General features: G+C 69.1%; 2 protein-coding genes across 2 annotated transcripts; both read left to right on the forward strand.

Annotated features, from left to right (window-relative positions):
• Window positions 1-4,292: 4,292 nt before the first annotated feature.
• Window positions 4,293-6,794, forward strand: ZNF574 (zinc finger protein 574; the record flags this gene model as incomplete). The annotated part of the gene is made up of 1 exon (XM_082011998.1): window positions 4,293-6,794. One exon carries the CDS (start codon window positions 4,293-4,295, stop codon window positions 6,792-6,794), a length of 2,502 nt encoding a protein of 833 aa, XP_081868124.1.
• Window positions 6,795-12,104: 5,310 nt separating this feature from the next.
• Window positions 12,105-23,840, forward strand: GRIK5 (glutamate ionotropic receptor kainate type subunit 5; the record flags this gene model as incomplete). The annotated part of the gene is made up of 19 exons (XM_082011999.1): window positions 12,105-12,189; window positions 12,414-12,578; window positions 13,358-13,455; window positions 13,807-13,972; window positions 15,005-15,183; window positions 15,969-16,022; window positions 16,112-16,273; window positions 17,414-17,566; window positions 18,418-18,522; window positions 18,659-18,766; window positions 19,437-19,631; window positions 20,282-20,395; window positions 20,491-20,600; window positions 21,206-21,379; window positions 21,468-21,633; window positions 22,614-22,839; window positions 22,922-23,050; window positions 23,141-23,262; window positions 23,499-23,840. 19 exons carry the CDS (start codon window positions 12,105-12,107, stop codon window positions 23,838-23,840), a joined length of 2,853 nt encoding a protein of 950 aa, XP_081868125.1.
• Between the last annotated feature and the right edge of the window lie 318 nt (window positions 23,841-24,158).

Below are 24,158 nucleotides of genomic sequence, written 5' to 3' on the forward strand. Positions count from 1 at the left end.
TCGGGGACCTCTGCGATGTTGCGTCCTCGGGATCTTCCGCAGCGTTGTGGCCTTGAGGACCCCCGTGGCGTCATGTCCTTGGGGTCCTCCGTGGTGGTGTGGCCCCAAGGACCTCCATGGTGTCGTGTCCTTTGTCGCGTTGCGTCCTTGGGGACCTCCGTGGTGTCGTGCCCTCGAGGTCCTCCGTGGTGCCGTGGTCTTGGGGAGCTTTGTGGCGTCGTGTCCTTTGTGGCGTCGTGTCCTTGGGGTCCTCCATGATGTCATGGCCTTGGGGACCTCTGTGGTGTTGTGTCATCCATGATGGCTTGCCCTCGGGGACCTCCATGGTGTCATGTCCTTGGGGACATCCATGATGGCACATCCTTGGGGTCCTCCATGGTCTTGTGTCCTCGTGGACCTCCACAGCGTTGTGCCCTGAAGGCCTCCCATGATGTCACATCTCCAGGGCCCTCCATGGTGTCACGCCCCTGGGGACCCCTATGGTGCCACATCCTTGAGGCCCTCCATGCCATCATGGCCTTGGGGACCCCCATGGTGTCATGGCCTTGGGGACCTCCATGGTGTCATGACCTTGATGTTCTCCATGGTGTCATGACCTTGAGGTCCCGTCATGGCCTTGGGGACCTCCATGGTGTCATGACCTTGATGTTCTCCATGGTGTCATGACCTTGAGGTCCCGTCATGGCCTTGGGGACCTCCATGGTGTCATGACCTTGATGTTCTCCGTGGTGTCATGACCTTGAGGTCCCGTCATGGCCTTGGGGACCTCCATGGTGTCATGACCTTGATGTTCTCCATGGTGTCATGACCTTGAGGTCCCGTCATGGCCTTGGGGACCTCCATGGTGTCATGACCTTGATGTTCTCCGTGGTGTCATGACCTTGAGGTCCCGTCATGGCCTTGGGGACCTCCATGGTGTCATGACCTTGATGTTCTCCGTGGTGTCATGACCTTGAGGTCCCGTCATGGCCTTGGGGACCTCCATGGTGTCATGACCTTGAGGTTCTCCATGGTGTCATGACCTTGGGGACCCCCACGGTGGCACCTCCTCGGGCTCCCCATTGCCATGAGCCCCCCCGTGCCCCCCCCACCTCCATGGGTGGTCCAAGGAAGCGAGTGCCCCGTCCTACAGCCAAAGAGGGCCGGGGGGGGGGCAGAGGCCCCCCCAGCCCCTGCCCCCCCAAACCCTGCCCCCCCCGGACATATACCTCATAGACCTGTGCTCAACCAAAGAGCCGCCCGCCCCCGGGGTGCGGGGGGGGCCGCGGCGCTTCGGGGGGGGTCCCCCCCTTGGGTTTTTTTGGGGGGGGGCTCCCCCAGTTCTCGGTGCGTCTCCAGTTCCCGGGGCGTCCCCCATTCCCAGTGTGTGTCCCCCCCCACCCCGTTCCTGGTTCTTGGGGGGGGTCCCCCTGTTCTGGGGGGTGTCCCCCACTTATTGGGGGGTCCCTATTTATTGGGGGGGTGTCCCCATTTATTGAGGGTTCCCTTTTATTGGGGGGTCCTCGCTTCTTGCGGGGGGTGTCTGGGATTCCCGGTGGGACCCCAGTTCTGGGGGCGTCCCCTCGCTCTTGGGGGGCTCCCCGGTTCTGGGGGGACTCCCCGTTCTGGGGGGGGGGGTGTTCTCATTTATTGGGGGGGTGTCCCCATTTATTGGGGGGCTCCCTCGTTTCCCGGTGCATCCCCAGCCCTCGGGGGGGGGGGGTCCCCGGTTCTTGGGGGCTCCGCGGTTGCCGGGGGTCTCGGGGTGTGTGTGGGGGGCGGTCACCGGGACCCCCCCCCCGCCCCCCCCCGGGTCCCGTCCCCCCCGTCCCCCCCGGGGTGTGCGTGCGTGTGTGTGTGTCCCGTGTCCCCGGGGGCGGCGAGCGAAGCGCAGAGCAAACCAAAGATGTCCACCCGCCGCCCGCCCCCTTTTGTAAGAGACGTTAAAAAAAAAACCCAAAAATTAAAAAAAAAAAAAAAAAAAAAAAAAAAAAAACTGGGGAGAAAAAAAAAAAAAAGAACAAAAAAAGCTGGAAAAAGTTAAAAAAAGAAAAAAAAAAAAAAAAGGAAAATTTCTATACTGAAGCCCCCCCGCCCCCTCCCCCAAAATGTCTATTTTTGACGCCGTGTCCCCGGGGACCGTGACCTCGCCCCGCCCCTCGCCTGGCCACGCCCCTTATAACCCCACCCTTCTGCCCTAGCCCCTCCCCTCCCATTCCACCTTACTCCCTCCCCATCTTAGCACCTCCCCATGACCATAACCCCTCCCTTCCTCTTAGCCCCGCCCCTCTTGCTTAGCGCCCACACCTTTATAGCCCCTCCCCTTTCCCTTAGCCCCTCCCCTTTGCCCATAACTCCTCCCCATCCACCATAGTACCTCCCCTCATCTAGCCCCGCCCCTCCATCATAGCCCCGCCCCTCTCCCCGTAACTCCTCCCCATCCTCCCCATCCTAGCCCCTCCCCTTTCCCTTAACACCTCCCCTCACCATAGCCCCTCCCTTTCCCACTTCGCCCTCCCATCGCCCCTCCCCCTTTGGCCCCGCCCCTCCCCCTAGCCCCGCCCCTCCCCCCCAGCCAGCCCCTCGCTCCCCCGGTGCGTGTGTCCCCCCGTGTCCCCCCTCCCCGTGTCCGTCCGTTCCCCCCCCCTCCTCGGTGTCCCCGTGTCCCCTCCCCCCCCCGGGTGGCCGCGCGCGTGACGTCATCTCCCGCCTCGTTCGTTGTTCGTGGGGTTTTGTTTTTGGTTTTGTTTTTCTTTTCTTTTTTTCCGGCTCCTTTTCAGGACGGTTTTTTGTAACCGCGTGTGTTCGCCCGACGGGAACAATAAAGAACTGTACAGAGCTGCCGCCTCCCCCTCTGTCCGCCCCTTCATCGTCCCCCCTCCCCGGGACCCCTCGGGATGCCCCAACACCCCCCGCAGCCCCTCGCAATGACCCCCCCCCCCCCAATCTCCCCCCCCCACCTGGGTCCGTCCCAGTTTCCCCCCCAACCACCTCCTTGGTACGGTCCAGACCCTCCCAAGTAAACCTTGGTACGTCCCAATCCCCACTTGGTACGATCCAAACCCCCCAAATCCCCCCCTGCACACCTCGGTGTGTCCCAGTCCCCCTCCAAATCTCCCCTTGGTACGATCCAGACCCCCCAAACTCCCCCACACACACCTTGGTACGCCCCAGACCCCCCAATTCCCGCCACTTCACCCCCTCCCAGCCCTCCTTAGTACAGTCCAGTCCCCCCCTCCAGCTCCCCCTAATAACCCCCTTTGGTACGATCCAGACCCCCCTAAATCCCCTCTCGGTACATCCCAGCTCTCCCCCCCCCCCGCGTTGGTTCCTCCCGCTTCCAACATGGCGGAACCTCGCCCTGACGTCACCAGCAGCCGGGCGTGGGGGCGTGGCCGCGCGGCGATTGGTCCCCGAGCCCCGCGCGGGGCGGCGGTGATTGGTCGGTCGTCGGCGGCCAATAGGGAGGCGGGATGTTGCGGGGTGCCCCCGGGGGAAGGGGGAGAGAGAGGGAGCGAGAGCGGGAGTGAGACGGGAGGTGAGGGGGGGGGGCGGGGGGTCCCAGGGGGGACACACGGGGCTGCAGGGGGTCCCGGGCGTCCCTGGGGGGGGGGGGGACCGGCGTCTGCGGAGAACGGGGGGGGGCCCTGAGGGCAGCGGGATTCAGGGGGGCGAGAGGGGGGTCATGAGGGGGAATAGGGGCCTGGGGGGGGTAACAGGGGGTCTGCGGGGGTCCTGAAGGAAAATGGGGGTCTGGAGGGCGGGCCCTATGGGGAAGTCGGGGCCTGGGGGGGTTGGGGGCGGGGCTGAGGGAGGTAAAAGGGGTCTGAGGGGGCACCTTGAGGGGAGAACAAGGGGCTGGGGGGGTCGGGGACTGAGGCGGGAGCAGGGTGGTCGGGGGTTGATGGGGGCCGGGGGGGGCTGAGGGAGGTAACAGGGGGCTGGGGGGGCTTCCCCTGAGGGCTGGCAGGGGCCTGTAGGGGCGGGGGGCGGGGCGAGGGGCACACTCTGCATGGGGGTCAGGGAGACCCTAACGGCATATGAGGCTCTGGGGTGGGGGGCTCTGAGGGGTCCTGGAGGGTCGGGGGGGCCCTGCGAGGTGTGGGCAGGCTGGGGGGGCGTAGCAGGGGGCCCCCAGCGTTCGGGCTGGGGTCGGCGGTATGGCTCCGGGTGCCCCCCACCCCTTCCTAACCCCCCCCCCTTTCTTGCTCCCCAGCTCCTTCCCACCACCGCCGCCCCCACCGCCCCCATCCCTTTCCCATGAAGACCCCCCCCCGCCGCCTCCCCGCTGTCTTTCCGCCCCCTGCCCCGCCATGTCGGAGCCGTCGGAGGAGACGGTGCTGTACGTGGAGCACCGCTACGTCTGCTCGGAGTGCAGCCACCTCTCGGCCTCGCTGGAGGACGCCCTCCTCCACCAGCAGCACCACCTGGGCCCCCAGCAGCAGCACCACTACGAGCTGGTGGGTCTGGCGGGGGATTACCAGGCTTTGGCAATGCCGGAAAGCAGCCAGTACCAGTGCCTGGAGTGCGGGCAGCTCCTGGTATCGCCGGGGCAGCTGCTGGAACACCAGGAGATGCACATCAAGCTGCTGGGGCAGGACCCTGAGCCGCCCCCCACTGCCAAACCCGCCCCCGGCGCCGGGCAGATTCACTACGAGTGCGTGGAGTGCAAAGCTCTCTTCACCAGCCAGGAGGTTTGGTTAGCTCACCGGCAAAGCCACCGCGCCGATCCCCCCGCGCCCCAAATCGCCGGTCAAGGTCAAAACCAAGCTTTGGTGGATCTGGAACATTCCTACCGTAAACCGGAGGAGGAAGAGGAGGAGGAAGCCGGGGCGGAGAGCGGCGGCACAGTGCAGCTCCTCCTCTACGAGTGCGGCGAGTGCCTGCAGCTTTTCCAAAGCCCCAAAGACTTTTTGGAACATCAAGCCGCTCACTTAGCCACCCCGGCGCTTAACGGCGGCGGTAACGAGGCGCCGGCGGCCGCCGACCACAGCTACAAGCTGAAGGACAGCCCCGAGGAGGTGACGGTCACACCGGTGCCACCGCCGCCGCCGCCGGCGCGGCGGCCGGCCGAGCACCGTTGCACCGAGTGCGAGCAGCTCTTCCCCACGGCCCACCAGCTCCAGCTCCACCTGCGTTGTCACCGTCTGGGGGCTTTCCAGTGTCCCCTCTGCAGCAAGGTCCTGCCGTCCCCCTCGGCCCTGGAGCAACACCTGGGGGGCCACAGCGGCGAATCCCACTTCCTCTGCCTGGATTGCGGTTTGGCCTTCGACACCGAAGCCGTGCTCTTGGCTCACCGCCGCACCCACTCCCCCAATCCCCTCCACCGCTGCCCCTGCGGCAAAGCCTTCGTCAACATGACCAAATTCCTTTACCACCGACGCACCCACGGCACCCCCCCGGCTGCCCGACCGCCCCCTGAAACCCCCCCGGCCGCCGAAGACGCCGCCCCGACGCCGACGCAACCGGAAACGGCGGTGCCGCTGGCCGTTATCTACTCCTCGGAGGTTGGAGAAGCGCCGGGTCCGAGTTACCGTTGTTTGATGTGCAGCAAAGTCTTCTCCAAACACCCGCAGCTGGCGCGGCACCAACGCTTCGTCCACCGGCTGGAACGCCGGCACAAGTGCCCCACTTGCGGTAAAATGTTCAAAAAAAAATCCCACGTCCGTAACCACCTCCTGACCCACACCGGCGAGCGCCCCTTCCACTGCAAGGAGTGCGGCAAGAGCTTCAACTCGCAGGCCAACCTCCTGCGGCACCGCCTGACCCACACCGGCGAGCGGCCCTACGAGTGCGAGGTGTGCCACAAGCGCTTCACCCAGTCCTCCACGCTCCGGCAGCACCTTTTCGTCCACAGCCGCCGCTACCCCTACAAGTGCCAGGAGTGCGGCGTCCGTTTCCACCGCCCCTACCGGCTCCTCATGCACCGGTACCACCACACCGGCGAATACCCCTACAAATGCCAGCAGTGCGGCCGTTCGTTCCTCCTCCGGCGTCTTTTGGAGGTTCACCAGCTCAGCCACGCCGGACGGCAACCCCAAATCTGCGCCGGGTGCGGCGCTGCCTTCGTCACCTCCCTCCAGCTCCGCGAACACAAGTGCGGCAAAATCAGCCGGCGTTTCGAGTGCCCCACTTGCGGCAAGAAGGTGGGATCGGCCGCCCGGCTGCGGGCACACGAGAGGGTCCACGGCGCTCCCGGCGAGCCCCCGGCACCGCCGGCGCCGCCGGTTTCTCCTCCGGCGCTGCCGCGCCGCCCTCCTTGCCCCAAAAGCTTCGAATGCGGCGACTGCAAGAAGCTTTTCAGCACCGAAACCTCCCTCCAAGTCCACCGCCGCATCCACACCGGCGAACGCCCCTACCCCTGCCCCGACTGCGGCAAAGCCTTCCGGCAATCCACCCACCTGAAGGATCACCGCCGCCTCCACACCGGCGAGAAACCTTTCAAGTGCGAGGAGTGCGGCAAAGCCTTCGCCATCGCCGTCCGGTTGGCTGAACACCGCCGCATCCACACCGGCGAGCGGCCTTACCGCTGCGAGGATTGCGGCAAAGCCTACCGATCCTTCTCCAACCTCTGGAAACACCGGAAGCTTCACCAGCAGCAGCGGCTCCAGCACGAACGCGAGGTCCTGGCGGAGGCGCAGGCGGCTGCCGGCGCCGTGACCGTTACCGGTGGCGCCGGCGGCGACAGGCAGGACTACGGCAGCGCCTTGGCCATCATGGAGACCATCGAGATCTACCCCGTGCCCCCCGAAAACGAAGCGCCCGTCGCCGCCGAGGAGGGGGCTCTGGATGACGTCGCCGGCGGGGGGGTCTGAAGGGGGGAAGGGGCTGGGGGATCTTCTGTCACACACACACAGCCCCCCACCCCCCGGGGGTCCCAGCCCTCCCCCGGGGGGGTCTTGCCCCCCATTTTGGGGACCGGAGGAGCCCCTGTCACCCCCCAGGGACATTCCCAGGGGTCCCAGCCCTCCTCTGGGGGGTCTCACCCCCATTTTGGGGACCAGAGGAGCCCCTGTCACCCCCCAGGGACGTTCCTGGGGGTCCCAGCTCTCCCCTGGGGGGTCTTGCCCCCATTTTGGGGACCGGAGGAGCCCATGTCACCCCCCAGGGACGTTCCTGGGGGTCCCAGCCTTCCCCCGGAGGGGTCCAGGAACGTTCCCGGGGGTCCCAGCCTTCCCCCAGGACATCTCACCCCCATTTGGGGGACCAGAGGAACCCCTGTCACCCCCCAGGAACGTTCCCAGGGGTCCCAGCCCTCCACTGGGGGGTCTCGCCCCCGATTTGGGGACTGGAGGAGCCCCTGTCACCCCCCAGGGACGTTCCCGGGGGTCCCAGCCCTTCCCCAGGGGGGTCTCGCCCCCATTTTGGGGACCGGAGAAGCCCCTGTCACCCCCAGGGACATTCCTGGGGGTCCCAGCCCTCCCCTGGGGGGTCTTGCCCCCCATTTGGGGACCGGAGGAGCCCCTGTCACCCCCCAGGGACGTTCCCAGGGGTCCCAGCCCTCCTCTGGGGGGTCTCACCCCCCTTTTGGGGACCAGAGGAGCCCCTGTCACCCCCCAGGGGCATTCCTGGGGGTCCCAGCCCTCCCCTGGGGGGTCTTGCCCCCATTTTGGGGACCGGAGGAGCCCATGTCACCCCCCAGGGACGTTCCTGGGGGTCCCAGCCCTCCCCCGGAGGGGTCCAGGAACGTTCCCGGGGGTCCCAGCCTTCCCCCAGGACATCTCACCCCCATTTGGGGGACCAGAGGAACCCCTGTCACCCCCCAGGAACGTTCCCAGGGGTCCCAGCCCTCCACTGGGGGGTCTCGCCCCCGATTTGGGGACCGGAGGAGCCCCTGTCACCCCCCAGGGATGTTCCCGGGGGTCCCAGCCCTCCTCTGGGGGGTCTTACCCCCGATTTGGGGACCGGAGGAGCCCCTGTCACCCCCCAGGAACGTTCCCGGGGGTCCCAGCCCTCCCCCGAGACGTCTCGCCCCCATTTTGGGGACCGGAGGAGCCCCTGTCACCCCCCAGGGACGTTCCTAGGGGTCCCAGCCCTCCCCCGGGGGGTCTCACCCCCGTTTTGGGGACCGGCAGAGCCCCTGTCACCCCCCAGGGACCCCACATTCCTCCTCTGCCCTTCCCCAGGGGTCCTGCCCCCATTTTGGGGGGGGTAACAGGCTGATGTACCCTTGTCATCCCCTGGGTGCAGCAGGGTCTTCCCCCCCCCCCCCCCGCACCGACATTTGGGGGGGGTCAGCAGGGCTGTGCCCCCCGGGTTCGGGCGGGTGCTGGTGTTAATTCCTGACGCGATTAAAAGAGAGAAACGGACCCAAAATGTCTTTATTGGGGGCGGGGGGGGTATTGCCCCATGCGGGGGGTGGTTGCCCCACGGGGGTGGGTCATTGCCCCGGGGGGGGGGGTATTGCCCCACGGTGGGGATTTATCGCTCCACGCGGGGGGGTATTGCCCCGGGGGGGGGGTTGCCCCATGGGGGGGTTTATTGCCCCGGGGGGGGGTCGTTGCCTCACGGGTGGGGTTATTGCGCCACGGGGGGAGTTGCTGCCCCGTGGGGGGATCGTTGCCTCGTGGGAGGGGTTATTGCCCCACGGGGGGGTCGTTGCCCCACGGGGGGGGTCGTTGCCCCGGGGGGACCATGTTGCCCTTCACCCCCCCCAGCAGTGCCGCAGGTGTGGCTGAGCTCCGCCCCCTCCCCTTCGCCCCTCCCCTCGGCCCCGCCCCCGCCGCGCGCTCCCGCCGCGGCCCCCCCCCCCTTCCCCGCGCCCCGCCCCCCCCGGACGGACCCACGCCGGGGGCGGGGGGGTGGGAGGGCGCCCCCCCCCCCCCCAATTACCCCCGGCCCGCACCACCGGGGGGGGCACCGGGGAGAGGGGGGGGCACACACACGCACCGGGCACACGCCCCCCCTCCCCCCCTTCCCGGGGGGGGCCCCGGGACCGGCCCCCCCCCCCCCCCCCATCGCCTCCCCTCGCCGCCGTCGGAGCCGCGTGCAGCGAGGACCGGGGGGGGCCCGGTCGGGCCCTGCCCCCCCTTCCCGCCGCCCCCCCCCCCCCGCCGCCGCCGCCGCCGCCGCACCGGGCGGAGGAGACACGGCTCGGCCCCCCCCCCCGGGCCGGGGGGGCTGCGGCGGCCGCGCACCGCGTCGTGAGTACCGGGGGGGGCGACCGGGGAGGGGGGGGGAGGACACCGGGAGCGGGGGGGGCACACACACCGGGCTGCGCCTCCTCCCACCCCCCCCAGCCCCCGGGCCGGTGTCGGGATCCATCAGCGCGATCCAGCCCCGGTACCGGGCCCCGGTGATCCGGGTACCGCGATCCAGCCCCGCGATCTCGCCCCGGGATCCAGCCCCAATCCCCGGTACCGGGACCCGGCCCCGTGATCCAGCCCCGGTACCGGGACCCGGCCTCGTGATCCAGCGCCGGTACCGGGATCCAGCCCCGGGATCCAGCCCCAATCCCCTGTTACCGGGACCCGGCCTCGTGATCCAGCCCCGGTACCGGGATCCAGCCCCGGGATCCAGCTCCAATCCCCGGTACCGGGACCCGGCCCCGTGATCCAGCCCCGGTACCGGGATCCAACCCCAATCCCCGGTACAGGGTTCCAGCCCCGGTACCGGGATCCATCCCCGGGATCCAGCCCCGGTACCGGGTTCAATCCCCGGGATCCAGTCCCGGTTACCGGGTTCTACCCCCGGGATCCATCCCCGCGATCCAGCCCCTCCTCCCGGTACCGGAGCCCCGGTTCCCGTTACCTGGAACCCTCCAGCCCCGGTTACCGGGATCCAGCCCCGGGCCCGGTCTCCATCCCACCCCCCTCATTCCCCCCCCCCCGCACCCCCCGGTACCGGTTCCCCCCTCCCCGGTACTTCCCCCCCCCCCCCGCTCCATCCCACGGCCCGTCCGTCCGTCCGTCCGTCCGTCCCGCCCCCCGCCCCCCCCCGCCTTGGGGGCGCCGGGAGCAAGAGCAGCCCGGGGGGGGAGGGGGCGTCCCCCCAGATTTGGGAGGGGGCTCACAGGCAGGGCCGGGGGGCGACACACAAGTGGGGGGGGGTCCCGGGGGGGAGGGGCGGCCCCGTGGGCCGGGGAAAAGGCCGGCGGGTGGGGGAGGGGGCGCCCCCGTCCCCCTCTCCCCCCCCCGCCGTTGCCCGGCAACAGCAGCATCCTCGGGAGCCGAATCCCGTTGCCCAGCAACGGTTACCGGGACACGGGGCAGCTGCCCGGGGCATGAATGGGGCTGCGAGACCCCCCTCCCCACCGCGGGACCCCCCCCCGAGGGAGCCCCCCTCCACAGGGTTCCGGGACACCCCCACGGAGGGCGCCCCCCTCCCTGGTGCCCCCAGACCCCCCACAGAGCAAGGACACCCCCCCCAGGTTGAGGACCCCTCCCCAGTGCCTCAGGCTCCCCCCTCCCCGGTGTCCTGGGACCCCCCAAGTGCCCTGAGACCCCCCCAATGCCCTGGGGACCCCCCCAAGTACCCTGGGACACGCTCCAATGCCCTGGGACCCCCCCAATGTTGGACCCCCCACCAAGTGCCCTGGGACCTCCCCAATGCCCTGGGGACCCCCCCTCAATGCTGGACCGCCCCCAAGTGCCCTGGGACCCCCCCAAAGTGCCCTGGGACCCCCCAATGCCCTGGGACCCCCCAATGCCCTGGGGATCCCCTCCCACTGCAAACCCGCCCCCCCAAGTCGGGGCCAGGGTGGGGGGCCGGGGGGGTGAGGGAGTATGGGGGGGGCCCTGGGGGTGTCAGGGTGCTGTGAGGACCCCAGGGCACTTGGGGGGGGGGCAGGGGGTCCCTGGAAAGCTGGGAGGTACTTCGGAGGTCCCTGCAGTGGGGGGGGGGGGTGTCCGTGGGGGTCCCAAGGGTGCAAGAGGGGTCCCAGGGGTGTCAGGGGGTTCCAAGGGTGCAAGGGGGCATCTCAGGGGTGCAAGGGTGTCCCAGGGGCTCGTGGGGGGGGTCCCAGAGGTGGGGGGGGTCCCTGGGGAACAGGGGAGGGTCCCAGGGGTTCATCGGGGGGTCCCAGGGTCCCAGGGAGGGTCCCAGGGGTGCAAGGGGGGTGTCCCAGGGGTTCATCGGGGGGTCCCAGGGTCACAGGGTGGTCCCAGGGGTGCAAGGGGGGTGTCCCAGGGGTTCATCGGGGGGTCCCAGGGTCACAGGGTGGTCCCAGGGGTGCAAGGGGGGTGTCCCAGGGGTTCATCGGGGGGTCCCAGGGGCACAGGGTGGTCCCAGGGGTGCAAGGGGGGTGTCCCAGGGGTTCACTGGGGGGTCCCAGGGTCACAGGGAGGGTCCCAGGGGTGCAAGGGGGGTGTCCCAGGGGTTCATTGGGGGGTCCCAGGGTCACAGGGTGGTCCCAGGGGTGCAAGGGGGGTGTCCCAGGGGTTCATCGGGGGGTCCCAGGGGCACAGGGTGGTCCCAGGGGTGCAAGGGGGATGTCCCAGGGGTTCATCGGGGGGTCCCAGGGGCAGAGGGTGGTCCCAGGGGTGCAAGGGGGGTGTCCCGGGGGTGCAAGGGGGGTGTCCCAGGGGTTCACTGGGGGGTCCCAGGGGCACAGGGTGGTCCCAGGGGTGCAAGGGGGGTGTCCCAGGGGTTCACTGGGGGGTCCCAGGGGCACAGGGAGGGTCCCAGGGGTACAAGGGGGGTGTCCCAGGGGTTCATCGGGGGGTCTCAGGGGCACAGGGTGGTCCCAGGGGTGCAAGGGGGGTGTCCCAGGGGTTCATTGGGGGGTCCCAGGGTCACAGGGTGGTCCCAGGGGTGCAAGGGGGGTGTCCCAGGGGTTCATCGGGGGGTCCCAGGGGCACAGGGTGGTCCCCGGGGTGCAAGGGGGGTGTCCCAGGGGTTCATCGGGGGGTCCCAGGGGCACAGGGTGGTCCCAGGGGTGCAAGGGGGGTGTCCCGGGGGTGCAAGGGGGGTGTCCCAGGGGTTCATCGGGGGGTCCCAGGGTCACAGGGAGGGTCCCAGGGGTGCAAAGGGGGTGTCCCAGGGGTTCACTGGGGGGTCCCAGGGTCACAGGGAGGGTCCCAGGGGTGCGGGGGGGTCCCCGGGGGGCTCTGGGGGTCCCGGCTGAGCGGTGGGCGCAGGCGGCGAGCGTGGCCGCGGCCGACCTTCTCCATGAGGAGCGGGGGAAGATGCCGGCGTCGCCCGCGGTCCTGCTGCTGCTGGTGGCCGCCTTCGCCCCCCGGAGCCGCCAGGGCCTGGCCTCCCTCCGCATGGGTGAGGGGCGGCGGGGGCACCCGTGGGGCCGGGGGGGTCCGGGGAGACGGGGGATATAGGGGACACGGGGGGGCGCGGGGGGACAGAGAGGGGACGCGTGGGGGGGGGCGGCGGGGGGGGCTGGGGGCACGGCGGGCGGGGGGACGCGCGGCACGGGGGGATACGTGGGGGGGCGGGGGTCACCGTGGCCCCCCCCCCCTCCATCGTCCCCCCCCCCCCCCCAGCCGCCATCCTGGACGAGCGCTCGGGCTGCGGGCGGGGGGAGCGGCTGGCGCTGGCGCTGGCGCGGGAGCACGTCAACGGCATCCTGGGGGCCCCCGCGCGCGCCCGCCTGGAGGTCGACATCTTCGAGCTGCAGCGCGACAGCCAGTACGAGACCACCGACACCAGTGAGCGCCCGCGGCGGGCGGGGGCGGGCACCGGCGCGCGCGCGCCGCGCGAGGCCGCGCACAAGCGCGTGCACGGCACGTGAGGCCGTGCACAAGAGCGTGCACGCCGCGTGAGGTCGTGCACAAGAGCGTGCACGCCACACGAGGCCGTGCACTCTGCGCGAGGCCGTGCACAAGAGCGTGCACAGCACGTGAGGCCGTGCACAAGAGCGTGAGGTCGTGCACAAGAGCGTGCACAGCGCGTGACGCCGTGCACAAGAACTGCGCACAAGCACGTGCGCGCCACGCGAGGCCGCGCACAAGCGCGTGCACGGTGCGTGAGGTCGTGCGCAACAGCGTGCACACCGCGCGAGGCTGTGCACGCCGCGCGAGGCTGTGCACAAGAGCGTGCACAGCGTGTGAGGCCATGCACAAGAGTGTGCACGCCGCGCGAGGCCGTGCACAAGAGCGTGCACAGCACGTGAGGCCGTGCGCAAGGGTGCGCGTGGCGTGTGGGGTCACGCACAAGAGCGTCCGTGCTGCGCAAGGCCGCGCACAGCACGTGCGAGGCCACGCACGAGGGCGTGCCCGGTGCTTTAGGCCGTGCACCGGAGCGCGCGCGGCGCGCGGGGCCGCGCACAAGCGCGCGCGGGGCGTGCGGGGCCGCGCACGAGAGCGGCGCGCAAGGCGCCGCGTTCGAGCGCGGGGGGCGCGAGGCGCGGCGCGGGCAGGCGTGCGAGGCGCAGCCGTGCCGGGCGGGCGTGCGAGGCCCCCGTGCACACGCCCCCCCCCCCCCCCAGTGTGCCAGATCCTGCCCAAAGGCGTCGTCTCGGTGCTGGGTCCGGCCTCCAGCCCCGCTGCCGCCTCCACCGTCAGCCACATCTGTGGGGAGAAGGAGGTGAGGGGGGGGCCGGGGACCCCAGACACCCCCCTCCGAGACCCCCAGCCCCCCCCATCGCCCCTGGCCCCCCTCAGCGCCCCCCGTTCCCCCGCCATCCCCCCCGCATCCCCCCGTGCCCCCGGTTGCGGGTGACCCCCAGGCCCCCGTCTCCCCCCATGACACCCCACGCTCCCCTGTGCCCCCCGCCGACGGTGACCCCCTGCGTCCCCCCGTGCCCCCCGCGCCCTCTGTACCCCCCCCGTGCCCCCCTGCCCCCCCGCCGACGGTGACCCCACGTCCCTCGTGTCCCCCCGCGACCCCCGGTTGACGGCGACCCCCGGGTGCCCCGTATCCCCCCCCCCCCCCCAGATCCCCCACATCAAGGTGGGCCCCGAGGAGACCCCCCGGCTGCAGTACCTGCGCTTCGCCGCCGTCAGCCTCTACCCCAGCAACGAGGACGTGAGCCTGGCCCTGGGCCACATCCTGCGCAGCTTCCGCTACCCCGCCGCGTCCCTCATCTGCGCCAAGGCCGAGTGTAGGGGGGCACGGGGGGGGGGGCGCGGGCCGTGGGGAGGGGGTACCAGCCACGGGGAGGGGGTGTCGGGGCATGGGGAGGGGGCACGGGGCGTGGGGAGGGGGGTACCAGCCACGGGGAGGGGGTGTCGGGGCATGGGGAGGGGGCACGGGGCGTGGGGAGGGGGTGTCAGGTCATGGGGAGGGGGCACGGGGCGTGGGGAGGGGGGTACCAGCCACGGGGAGGGGGTGTCGGGGCGTGGGGAGGGGGCACGGGGCGTGGGGAGGGGGTGTTGGGGCATGGGGAGGGGGCACCATGATGTGGGGAGGGCGTGTTGGGGCATGGGGAGGGGGCATGGGTCATGGGGAGGGGGCACCATGATGTGGGGAGGGGGTGTCAGGGCATGGGGAGGGGGTACCATGATGTGGGGAGGGGGTGTTGGGGCATGGGGAGGGGGCACGGGGCATGGAGAGGGGGGTACCAGCCACGGGGAGGGGGTGTCAGGGCATGGGGAGGGGGCATGAGGGATGCAGGGGGGCACAGAGGGTGCAGGGATGGGCATGGGGGGGCACAGGGATGGGTGTGGGTGGGGGGGCACAGGGATGGGCGTGGGTGGGGGGCACAGGGATGGGCGTGGGTGGGGGGGCACAGGGATGGGCATGGGGGGGCGCAGGGATGGGTGTGGGTGGGGGGGCACAGGGATGGGCGTGGGTGGGGGGGCGCAGGGATGGGTGTGGGTGGGGGGCACAGGGATGGGCGTGGGTGGGGGGGCACAGGGATGGGCATGGGGGGGCGCAGGGATGGGTGTGGGTGGGGGGGCACAGGGATGGGCATGGGGGGGCGCAGGGATGGGCGTGGGTGGGGGGGCGCAGGGATGGGCGTGGGTGGGGGGGCACAGGGATGGATGTGGGTGGGGGGGCGCAGGGATGGGTGTGGGTGGGGGGGCGCAGGGATGGGCGTGGGGGTCCCCCAGGCCGGGCGCGAGGGCCGGGCGCGGGGCGGGGGTCCCGGGTCGGCCCGGGGGTCCCCGCAGCACCCCGGGGCGCCCCCCAGGCCTGCTGCGGCTGGAGGAGCTGGTGCGGCAGTTCCTCATCTCCCGCGAGACCCTCTCGGTGCGGATGCTGGACGAGGCGCAGGACCCCACCCCCCTGCTGAAGGAGATCCGCGACGACAAGATCACCACCATCATCATCGACGCCAACGCCTCCGTCTCCCACCTCGTCCTCAGCAAGGTGGGGCGGGGGGCTCTGGGGGGGGGGCGGGGGGCTCTGGGGGTCTCGCGCCGTGTGGTGGGACGCCGTAGGAGAGCTTGTGCCAAGGGGCTGGATGCCATGGGGCCGGGGGCTTTTGGGGGAGGGGGGCTGGGGGCTTTGGGGGGTCTCGCACCGTGGGGCTGGGGGCTGTGGGGCTGGACGGTTGGAGTCTGGGGGCTTCGGTGGTCTTGTACCGTGTGGTAGGACACCATAGGGAGCTTGTGCCATGGGGCTGGGGGCTTGGGGGTCTCACCACGGGGCTGGGGGCTTTGGGGGGCTGGGGGCTTTTTGGGGCTGTGGGCTTGGGGGGACTGTGGGCTTGGGGGTCTCTCACCATGGGGCTGGGGGCTTTGGGGGGGCTTTGGGGGGCTGGGGGCTTGGGGGTCTCTCACCACGGGGCTGGGGGCTTTGGGGGGGCTTTGGGGGGCTGGGGGATTGGGGGTCTCTCACCATGGGGCTGGGGGCTTTGGGGGGGCTTTGGGGGGCTGGGGGCTTGGGGGTCTCTCCCCATGGGGCTGGGGGCTTTGGGGGGGCTTTGGGGGTCTGGGGGACTTGCATCATGGGGTAGGACACCATAGGGAGGTGGCACCATGGGGCTGGGGTCTCGCGGGGGGTCTTGCTTGGAGGACACCGTAGGGAGCTCACGTGGTGGGGCTGGGCGCCATGGGGGGAGCCGGCACCGTGGGGCTGGGCCGCCGTGGGGCAGAGCCGCCGTGGGGCAGAGCCGCCGTGGGGCTGGGCCACCCTCTCGCCCCCTTCCCCAGGCCTCGGAGCTGGGCATGACGTCGGCTTTCTACAAGTACATCCTGACCACCATGGTGAGCCGGGACCCCCACGACCCCCCCCATGGCCCCCCACGGCCCCCCATGACCCCCCACGACCCCCCACGACCCCCCCGTCGCCCCAGGACTTCCCGCTGCTGCGGCTGGACGCGCTGGCGGACGCCCCCTCCACCGTCCTGGGCTTCTCCATGTTCAACACCAGCCACCCCTTCTACCTGGAGTTCGTCCGCAGCCTCAACATGTCCTGGCGCGAGAACTGCGAGCTCAGCCCCTACCCCGGCCCCGCGGTGAGGGGGGGACCCCAAAACCCCGAGGGGCGCCCTCAAACCCCGGGGGGGGGGCCCCGAAACCCTGGGGGGGAACCCCAACCCTTGAGGAGAACCCAAGTGCCTTGGTGGGAATCCAAGGAGCTGGGGGAGCTGGGGGCACCCGAGGGCAGTGGGGATCCCCGAAACCTCGGGAGAACCCCAAAACCCCAAAGAGGGGGCCAAATCCTGGGAGGGGACCCCAAAATCCCAGGGGGACCCCAAAACCCTTGTGGGAAACCCAAATTCTTGGGGGGAACCCAAACCCTTGGGGGGAACCCAAACCCTTGAGGGGAACCCAAGTGTCTTGGTGGGAATCCAAGGAGGTGGGGGAGCTGGGGGCACCCGAGGGCAGTGGGGACCCCGAAACCTCGGGAGAACCCCAAAACCCAAGGGGGGGCCCCAAAATCCCAGAGGGACCCCAAAACCCTTGCAGGAAACCCAAATTCTTGGGGGGAACCCAAACCCTTGAGGGGAACCCAAGTGCCTTGGTGGGAATCCAAGGAGCTGGGGGAGCTGGGGGCACCCGAGGGCAGTGGGGACCCCGAAACCTCGGGAGAACCCCAAAACCCCAAAGAGGGGGCCAAATCCTGGGAGGGGACCCCAAAATCCCAGGGGGACCCCAAAATCCTTGCGGGAAACCCAAACCCTTGAGGGGAACCCAAGTGTCTTGGTGGGAATCCAAGGAGCTGGGGGAGCTGTGGGCACCCGAGGGCAGTGGGGACCCCAAAACCTCGGGAGAACCCCAAAATCCCAAGGGGGGGGCCAAATCCTGGGAGGGGACCCCAAAAGCCCAGAGGGACCCCAAAACCCTTGCGGGAAACCCAAATTCTTGGGGGGAACCCAAGTGCCTTGGTGGGAATCCAAGGAGCTGGGGGAGCTGGGGGCACCCGAGGGCAGTGGGGACCCCAGACCCGCAAGGGGGACCCCAAAACCTTGGGGGAACCCCAAAAGTTGGGGGGAACAGAAGCACCCGGGGGAGCTGGGGGCAGAGGGGACCCCGATACCCCCGTGGAGAGCCCCTTGGTGCCCCTAGAATTTGAGGGACCCCGAAGTGCCCCGAGCTGATGCCCAGGGGCTGGTTTGGGGGTGCAGGGACTTACCCCCCCCCTCGCCCCCCAGCTGTCGGCGGCGCTGCTCTTCGACGCGGTGCACGTGGTGGTGGGGGCCGTGCGGGAGCTGAACCGCAGCCAGGAGATCGGGGGGCGGCCGCTGGCCTGCGCCTCCCCCAGCATCTGGCCCCACGGCACCAGCCTCATGAACTACCTCCGCATGGTGAGGGGAGGGGGCGACACCCCAAAAGGGGGCTGGGGGGGGGTGCCCGGAATGCCCTGAGCCACCCTGGGGGGTCCCGAGCCGCTGGGAGCCCCCTCAAAACCCTCCTGAAGGTCGTCAAGGGTCCTGGGAGGGTCCGGACCCCTCCTGAGGGTCCTGGAATCTCCCGGGGGGGGGTCCTCAAATATCCCGGGGGGATGCTGAAACACCCGTGGGGCGGATGAGCCTCTGGGGGACCCCCAAAACACTTCTGGGGGTCCTCAAAGGTCCCTGGAGGACCCCAAAGTCCTCCCGTGGGAGCCCCAAAACCCTCCTGGGGACACCGGAACCCTCCTGGGTGTCCTCAAGGGTCCCTGGAGGACCCCAAAACCCTCCTGGGGGCCCCCAAAAGGTCCTTGGGGGACCCCAAAACCTTCCAGGGGTCCCGGAATCTCCTGAGAGGCCTCAAAACCCACCTGGGGGATCCCCAAACCCTTCTGGGGGTCTTGAAATAGCCTTGGAGGTCCCTAAAACCCCCTGGGGGACCCAACCCTTCCTGGAGGACCCCTAAAACCCTCCTTGGGGACCCCAAAACCCTCCTGGGGGGTCCTGGAATCTCCTGGGAGACCCCAAAACCCTCTGGGGGGGACCCCACATAGCCCTGGAGGACCCCAAAGGGTCCTTGGGGACCTGAAAACCCTCCCGGGGTTCTTGGGAGCTCTTGGGAGTCCTGAAATCTCCCTAAAGGACCCCAAAGATCTCTTGGGGGTCCTCAGACCTCTCTGGGGGGCCCCAAACCTTCTCAGTCTCCTGGGGGGGGGGTGTCAGTCTTCTGGGGGTGCTGACCCCCGCGGCGCCCCGTGTCCCCCCAGGTAGAGTACGATGGGCTGACGGGGCGGGTGGAGTTCAACAGCAAAGGGCAGCGCACGAACTACACCCTCCACGTGCTGGAGAAGGGGCGCGACGGGCACCGCGAGGTGAGCGCCCCACGGCTGCCCCACGGCTGCCCCACGGCTGCCCCACGGCTGCCCCACGGCTGTCCCACGGCTGCCCCTGCCCACCCCGGGGAGCCCCGCGCACCCCACTCCACCCCGGCGCTGTGCCCCCCCCCAGGTGGGCGTGTGGTACTCCAACCGGACGCTGGCCATGAACGCCACCACCTTGGCCATCAACGCCTCCGACAGCCTGGCCAACAAGACCCTCATCATCACCACCATCCTGGTGAGCGGGGCCAGGGGATGGGCGGACCCTGCTGGGGGGTCTGGGGTCTTCGTTTGGGGTCCCTTTGGGGTCCCGCTGTGCTCCTCTTTGGAGTTTCCTTGGGACGTCTCCATTTGGGGTCCCCTTGGGTTCCCGTTGGGGTGTCTCCATTGGGATCTCCATTGCTGTCCCCTTGGGGTCTCCATTTGGGATCTACTTAGAGTCTCATTGGAATGTCCCCATTGAGATCCCCTTTGGGGTCCCATAGAGACCTCCATGGGGTTCCCATAGGGGCATCTCCATCGGGTTCCCCTTGGGATCTCCATTGGGTTCCCCGTTGGGTTCCCATAAGGGGCATCTCCATCGGGTTCCCCTTGGGATCTCCATTGGGATCTCCATGGGGTTCCCCTTGGGATCTCCATTGGGATCTCCATTGGGATCTCCGTTGGGTTCCCCATTGGGTTCCCATAAGGGGCATCTCCATCGGGTTCCCCTTGGGATCTCCATCGAGTTCCCCTTGGGATCTCCCTTGGGATCTCCATTGGGATCTTCATTGGGATCTCCATTTGGTTCCCCTTGGGATCTCCATCGGGTTCCCCTTGGGATCTCCATCGGGTTCTCCACTGGGTTCTCCATTGCTGCCCAGCCAAGTTCCCCACCCTGACGCCGCCCTGTGCCCCCCATCCTGCAGGAGAACCCCTACGTGATGCGGGTGGGGGGCGCGGGTGGCCCCGAGCGCTACGAGGGCTTCTGCGTGGACATGCTGCAGGAGCTGGCGGGGCTCCTCAAGTTCCGCTTCCACATCAAGCTGGTGGAGGACGGGCTCTACGGGGCGCCCGAGCCCAACGGCTCCTGGACCGGCATGGTGGGCGAGCTCATCAACCGGGTACGCGGGGCAGCCTGCGGGGGGCGCTCTGGGGACTTGGGGTGTCCTGGGGCCGGTTATGGGGGGTTTGGGGGTGTCCTGGGGCATCTAATTGGGGGTTTTAGGGTATGGGGGTGTCCTGGAACAGGTTATGGGGACTTGGGGTGTCCTGGGGCAGGTTATGGGGGGTTTTGGAGGTATTGGGGTGTCCTGGGACAGGTTATGGGGGGTTTTGGAGGTATTGGGGTGTCCTGGGGCAGCTTATGGGGGCTTTCGGGTGTTTTGGGATGTCCTGGGTCCACTTATTGGGGGGTTTTGGGGTACAGGGGTGTCTAAGGGCAGCCTATGGGGGACTTGGGGTACGGGGGTGTCCTGGGGCATCCAGTGGAGGGTTTTGGGGTACGGTGGTGCCCTGGGACAGTCTATGGGGGGGCTTGAGGGTATTGGGGTGTCCTAGGGCATCCTACACGGGGGTCCTGGGGGGACTCTGTAACCCTGGGGATACAGGGGTGTGCTGGGGCAGCCGATGGAGTTTTTGGGGTACGGGGATGCTCAAAGGCATCTTAGGGGGGTTTGGGGGGCTCTGTAAGCCTGGGAGGGTATCGGGGCATCCCGGGGGCCACCTGACACGCAGCCCCACCCCCGGGGGGTCCCCGTTGTCCCCCCTGCAGAAAGCCGACCTGGCGGTGGCCGCCTTCACCATCACGGCGGAGCGGGAGAAGGTCATCGACTTCTCCAAGCCCTTCATGACGCTGGGGATCAGCATCCTCTACCGGGTCCACATGGTACGGGGAGGGGGGGTCCCGGCTGATGTGGGGGGACCCCAGTGGGGCGGGGGGGGTCGCTGCCACTGCGGGGGTCTCACGCCATGTCCCCGCAGGGCCGCAAGCCGGGGTATTTCTCCTTCCTAGACCCCTTCTCGCCGGCCGTCTGGCTCTTCATGCTCCTCGCCTACCTGGCCGTCAGCTGCGTCCTCTTCCTGGCCGCGCGGTGAGGGGGGGGACACGCACCCCAAAATACACCCCCCACCCCAGCTCCAGGGGTCACTTGAAGAACCAGCCCTCAGGGGCACCCCAAAATACCCCCACCATGACCCTTGGGCTAACACTCACCAGACCTCAGGGGCACCTCAAATCCCCCCTGACCCCATGGGTACCCAAAATCCAGGGTTAGGGGGTGTAAGGAGGTCCTGGGGGGCAACCTGCGGGGTCGGTGATGGGTTTTGGGGGTGCAGGGAGGTTCTGGGGCTCCTTTTGGGGGGCACAGCTGGGTTTTGGGGCTGCAGGGAGATCCTGGAGCTCCTTGTGGGGTCACCGATGGATTTTGGGGGTACAAGGAGTTCCAGGGACACCCTGGAGGGGCACTGCTGGATTTTGGGGGTGCAGGGAGGTTCTGGGACACCCTGTGGGGTCACTGATGGGCTTTGGGGGTGCAGGAAGGTCCTGGGGGGTCACTGCTGGGTTTTGGGGGTGCAAGGAGGTCCTGGGACACTCCGTTGGGTCAATGACAGGCTTTGGGGGTGCAGGGAGGTCTTGGGGCACCCTGTGGGGTCTCTGTGGCACGGAGGGGGGTCCCTGACAGTGTCCCCCCCCCAGGCTGAGTCCCTACGAGTGGTACAACCCCCACCCCTGCCTGCGGGAGCGGCACAACCTCCTGGAGAACCAGTACACCCTGGGCAACAGCCTCTGGTTCCCCGTGGGGGGCTTCATGCAGCAGGGCTCCGAGATCATGCCCCGCGCCCTCTCCACCCGCTGCGTCAGCGGGGTCTGGTGAGACCCGGGGGGCTCCGTCAGGGCGGCCACGGGGGTCCGGCCTCGGAGAACCCCCTCTGACTCCCGCCCGGGGCCGTTCCTCCAGGTGGGCCTTCACCCTCATCATCATCTCCTCCTACACGGCCAACCTGGCGGCCTTCCTCACCGTGCAGAGGATGGAGGTGCCCATCGAGTCGGCCGATGACTTGGCTGACCAGACCAACATTGAGTACGGCACCATCCACGCCGGCTCCACCATGACCTTCTTTCAGGTGAGGTCCCGGCCATGGGGGAGGCTCTGTGAGGGACGGGAGCACGGTAGGGCACGGTGCATCCGTGGATCCTGCTGCCCCCACCCACCCCAACACAACCCAACCTAACCTGGCTCAAGCTGGTTCAAGCCAACAATCCCAGCTCAACCCAACCCATCCAATCCAACCCAAGGCAGCTCAGCCTAACCCAACCCAACACATACAACCCAACCCGGCTCAACCCAACCCGGCTCAACCCAACCCAACCCAACTCAACCCAACCCAACCCGGCTCAACCCAACCCAACCCAGCTCAACCCAACTCAACCCAACCCGGCTCAACCCAACCCAACCCGGCTCAACCCAACCCAACCCGGCTCAACCCAACCCAACCCAGCTCAACCCAACCCAACCCGACTCAACCCAACCCAACCCAACCCGGCTCAACCCAACCCAACCCAACCCAGCCCGGCTCAACCCAACCCAACCCAGCTCAACCCAACCCAACCCAACCTGGCTCAACCCAACCCAGCTCAACCCAACCCAACCCAACCCAACCCAACCCAACCCGGCTCAACCCAACCCAACCCAGCTCAACCCAACCCGACTCAACCCAACCCAACCCAACCCGGCTCAACCCAACCCAACCCGACTCAACCCAACCCAACCCAACCCGGCTCAACATGGCCCAACTGGATGAATCTAGCTCTATCCAACCCAAGGGACCCAATCCAGGTCAACTCAACTCAGCTTGGCTCAACTCAACAAATCTAACCCAACATGGGTCAACCCAACCCAACATGGGGCAGCCCAGCCCAGCTCAACAATGCTAACCCAACCCAACCTGGATCAACCCAACCCAAGCCAACTCAACCCAGGACAACCCAACAGAGCAAACCACCCCTTCCCAGTCCACTCCAGCGTAGCCCAACCCAACTCAGCACAGGCCCACCAGCCCCAGTCCCCGCCAGCCCCCCCATGCTCGTCTCCCCCCGCCCCCAGAACTCGCGGTACCAGACATACCAGCGGATGTGGAACTACATGCAGTCGAAGCAGCCCAGCGTCTTCGTCAAGAGCACGGAGGAGGGCATCGCCCGGGTCTTGAACTCCAAGTACGCCTTCCTGCTGGAGTCCACCATGAACGAGTACCACCGCCGGCACAACTGCAACCTCACCCAGATTGGGGGGCTGCTGGACACCAAGGGCTACGGCATCGGCATGCCTCTGGGTACGGGGGGGGCGCTGGGGCGGGTTGGGGGATGAGGAAGTGGTCCAGACCTGGTGGAAGCCCACCTGCTGCCGCCCTCCAGGCTCGCCCTTTCGGGACGAGATCACCTTGGCCATCCTGCAGCTGCAGGAGAACAACCGGCTGGAGATCCTCAAGAGAAAATGGTGGGAAGGGGGCCACTGCCCCAAGGAGGAAGACCACCGAGCCAAAGGTAGGGAGCCAACCCTCGGGGGCACCCGGGCAACCGGGGAGGGGGGTGGAGGAACCCTCGGCCCCCCTGCCCCCCACGTGTCCCCTCCAGGGTTGGGCATGGAGAACATCGGAGGCATCTTCGTGGTCCTGGTCTGCGGCCTCATCGTCGCCATCTTCGTGGCCGTCATGGAGTTCGTCTGGTCCACGCGGCGCTCGGCTGAGACCGAGGAGGTGGGGGGGAGCCCAGGCGTCGGGGGGGTCACCTGGGGTGGGGTCCGGGCTGGGGGGCGAACCCAGGCGTCGGGGGTGGGACCACCCTGGGTGGGGACGGGACGCAGGTGTCCGGGGCTGGATGGGACGGGGTGGGGGGTCACGGAGGGGACCTGGGGGGCACGGTGGGGATTGGGGGGGGGAGGGCACGGGGGGGACCCAGGGGTCCGGCTGATGCCCCCCCGCCCCCTCCCCAGATCTCGCTGTGCACCGAGATGCTCCGGGAGCTTCGTCACGCCGTCTCCTGCCGCAAGCCGACGCGCGCCCGCCGACGCCGGAGACCCCCGGCCCGGGCCGGGGGGGTCCCGGGGGGGGGCGGCCCCTCCCTGCGGGAGATGCGCTTCAGCAACGGCAAACTCTACTCGGGGACCCCCGCCTCCGAGGGGGGGGCGGGTACGGGGGGACCCCCCCCCTGCACCCACGTCCGCGTCTGCCCCGAGTGTCGCCGCATCCAGGCGCTGAGGGCGGCCCCCCCGCCCCCCCGAGGGGGACCCCCCCCGCCGCCCCCCCCCGAGGGGGGGCCCCGCCAACAGGAGTGACCCCCCCCACGCCCTCCTTGTACGCCGTGCGTATGCCAGGACTTGTGGGGCGGGGGGGACCGGGACCGACCCCCCCCCCAATAAAAGACACCCTCCCCTCTGGACTCAGCACCCCCCACCCCACTTTAACGCCCCCTCCCCCCAAAAAACTGCGCTGTGCCTTCCCGGGGGGGGGGGAGATGGTGCCCCCCCCCCCCCCTGCCGGGGGGATGGGGCCCCCATGCCGTGCCTGGAAGGATTTGGGGGGACACACCCCCCCAGCAATGCGGGGGGGGGCGCAGAGGACGGCCCCCCCCTCCCCACGCACAGGCCAGCCAC

This window comes from Phaethon aethereus, assembly GCF_964289735.1.
Source record: "Phaethon aethereus genome assembly, chromosome: 30".
Lineage (NCBI taxonomy): Eukaryota > Metazoa > Chordata > Aves > Phaethontiformes > Phaethontidae > Phaethon > Phaethon aethereus.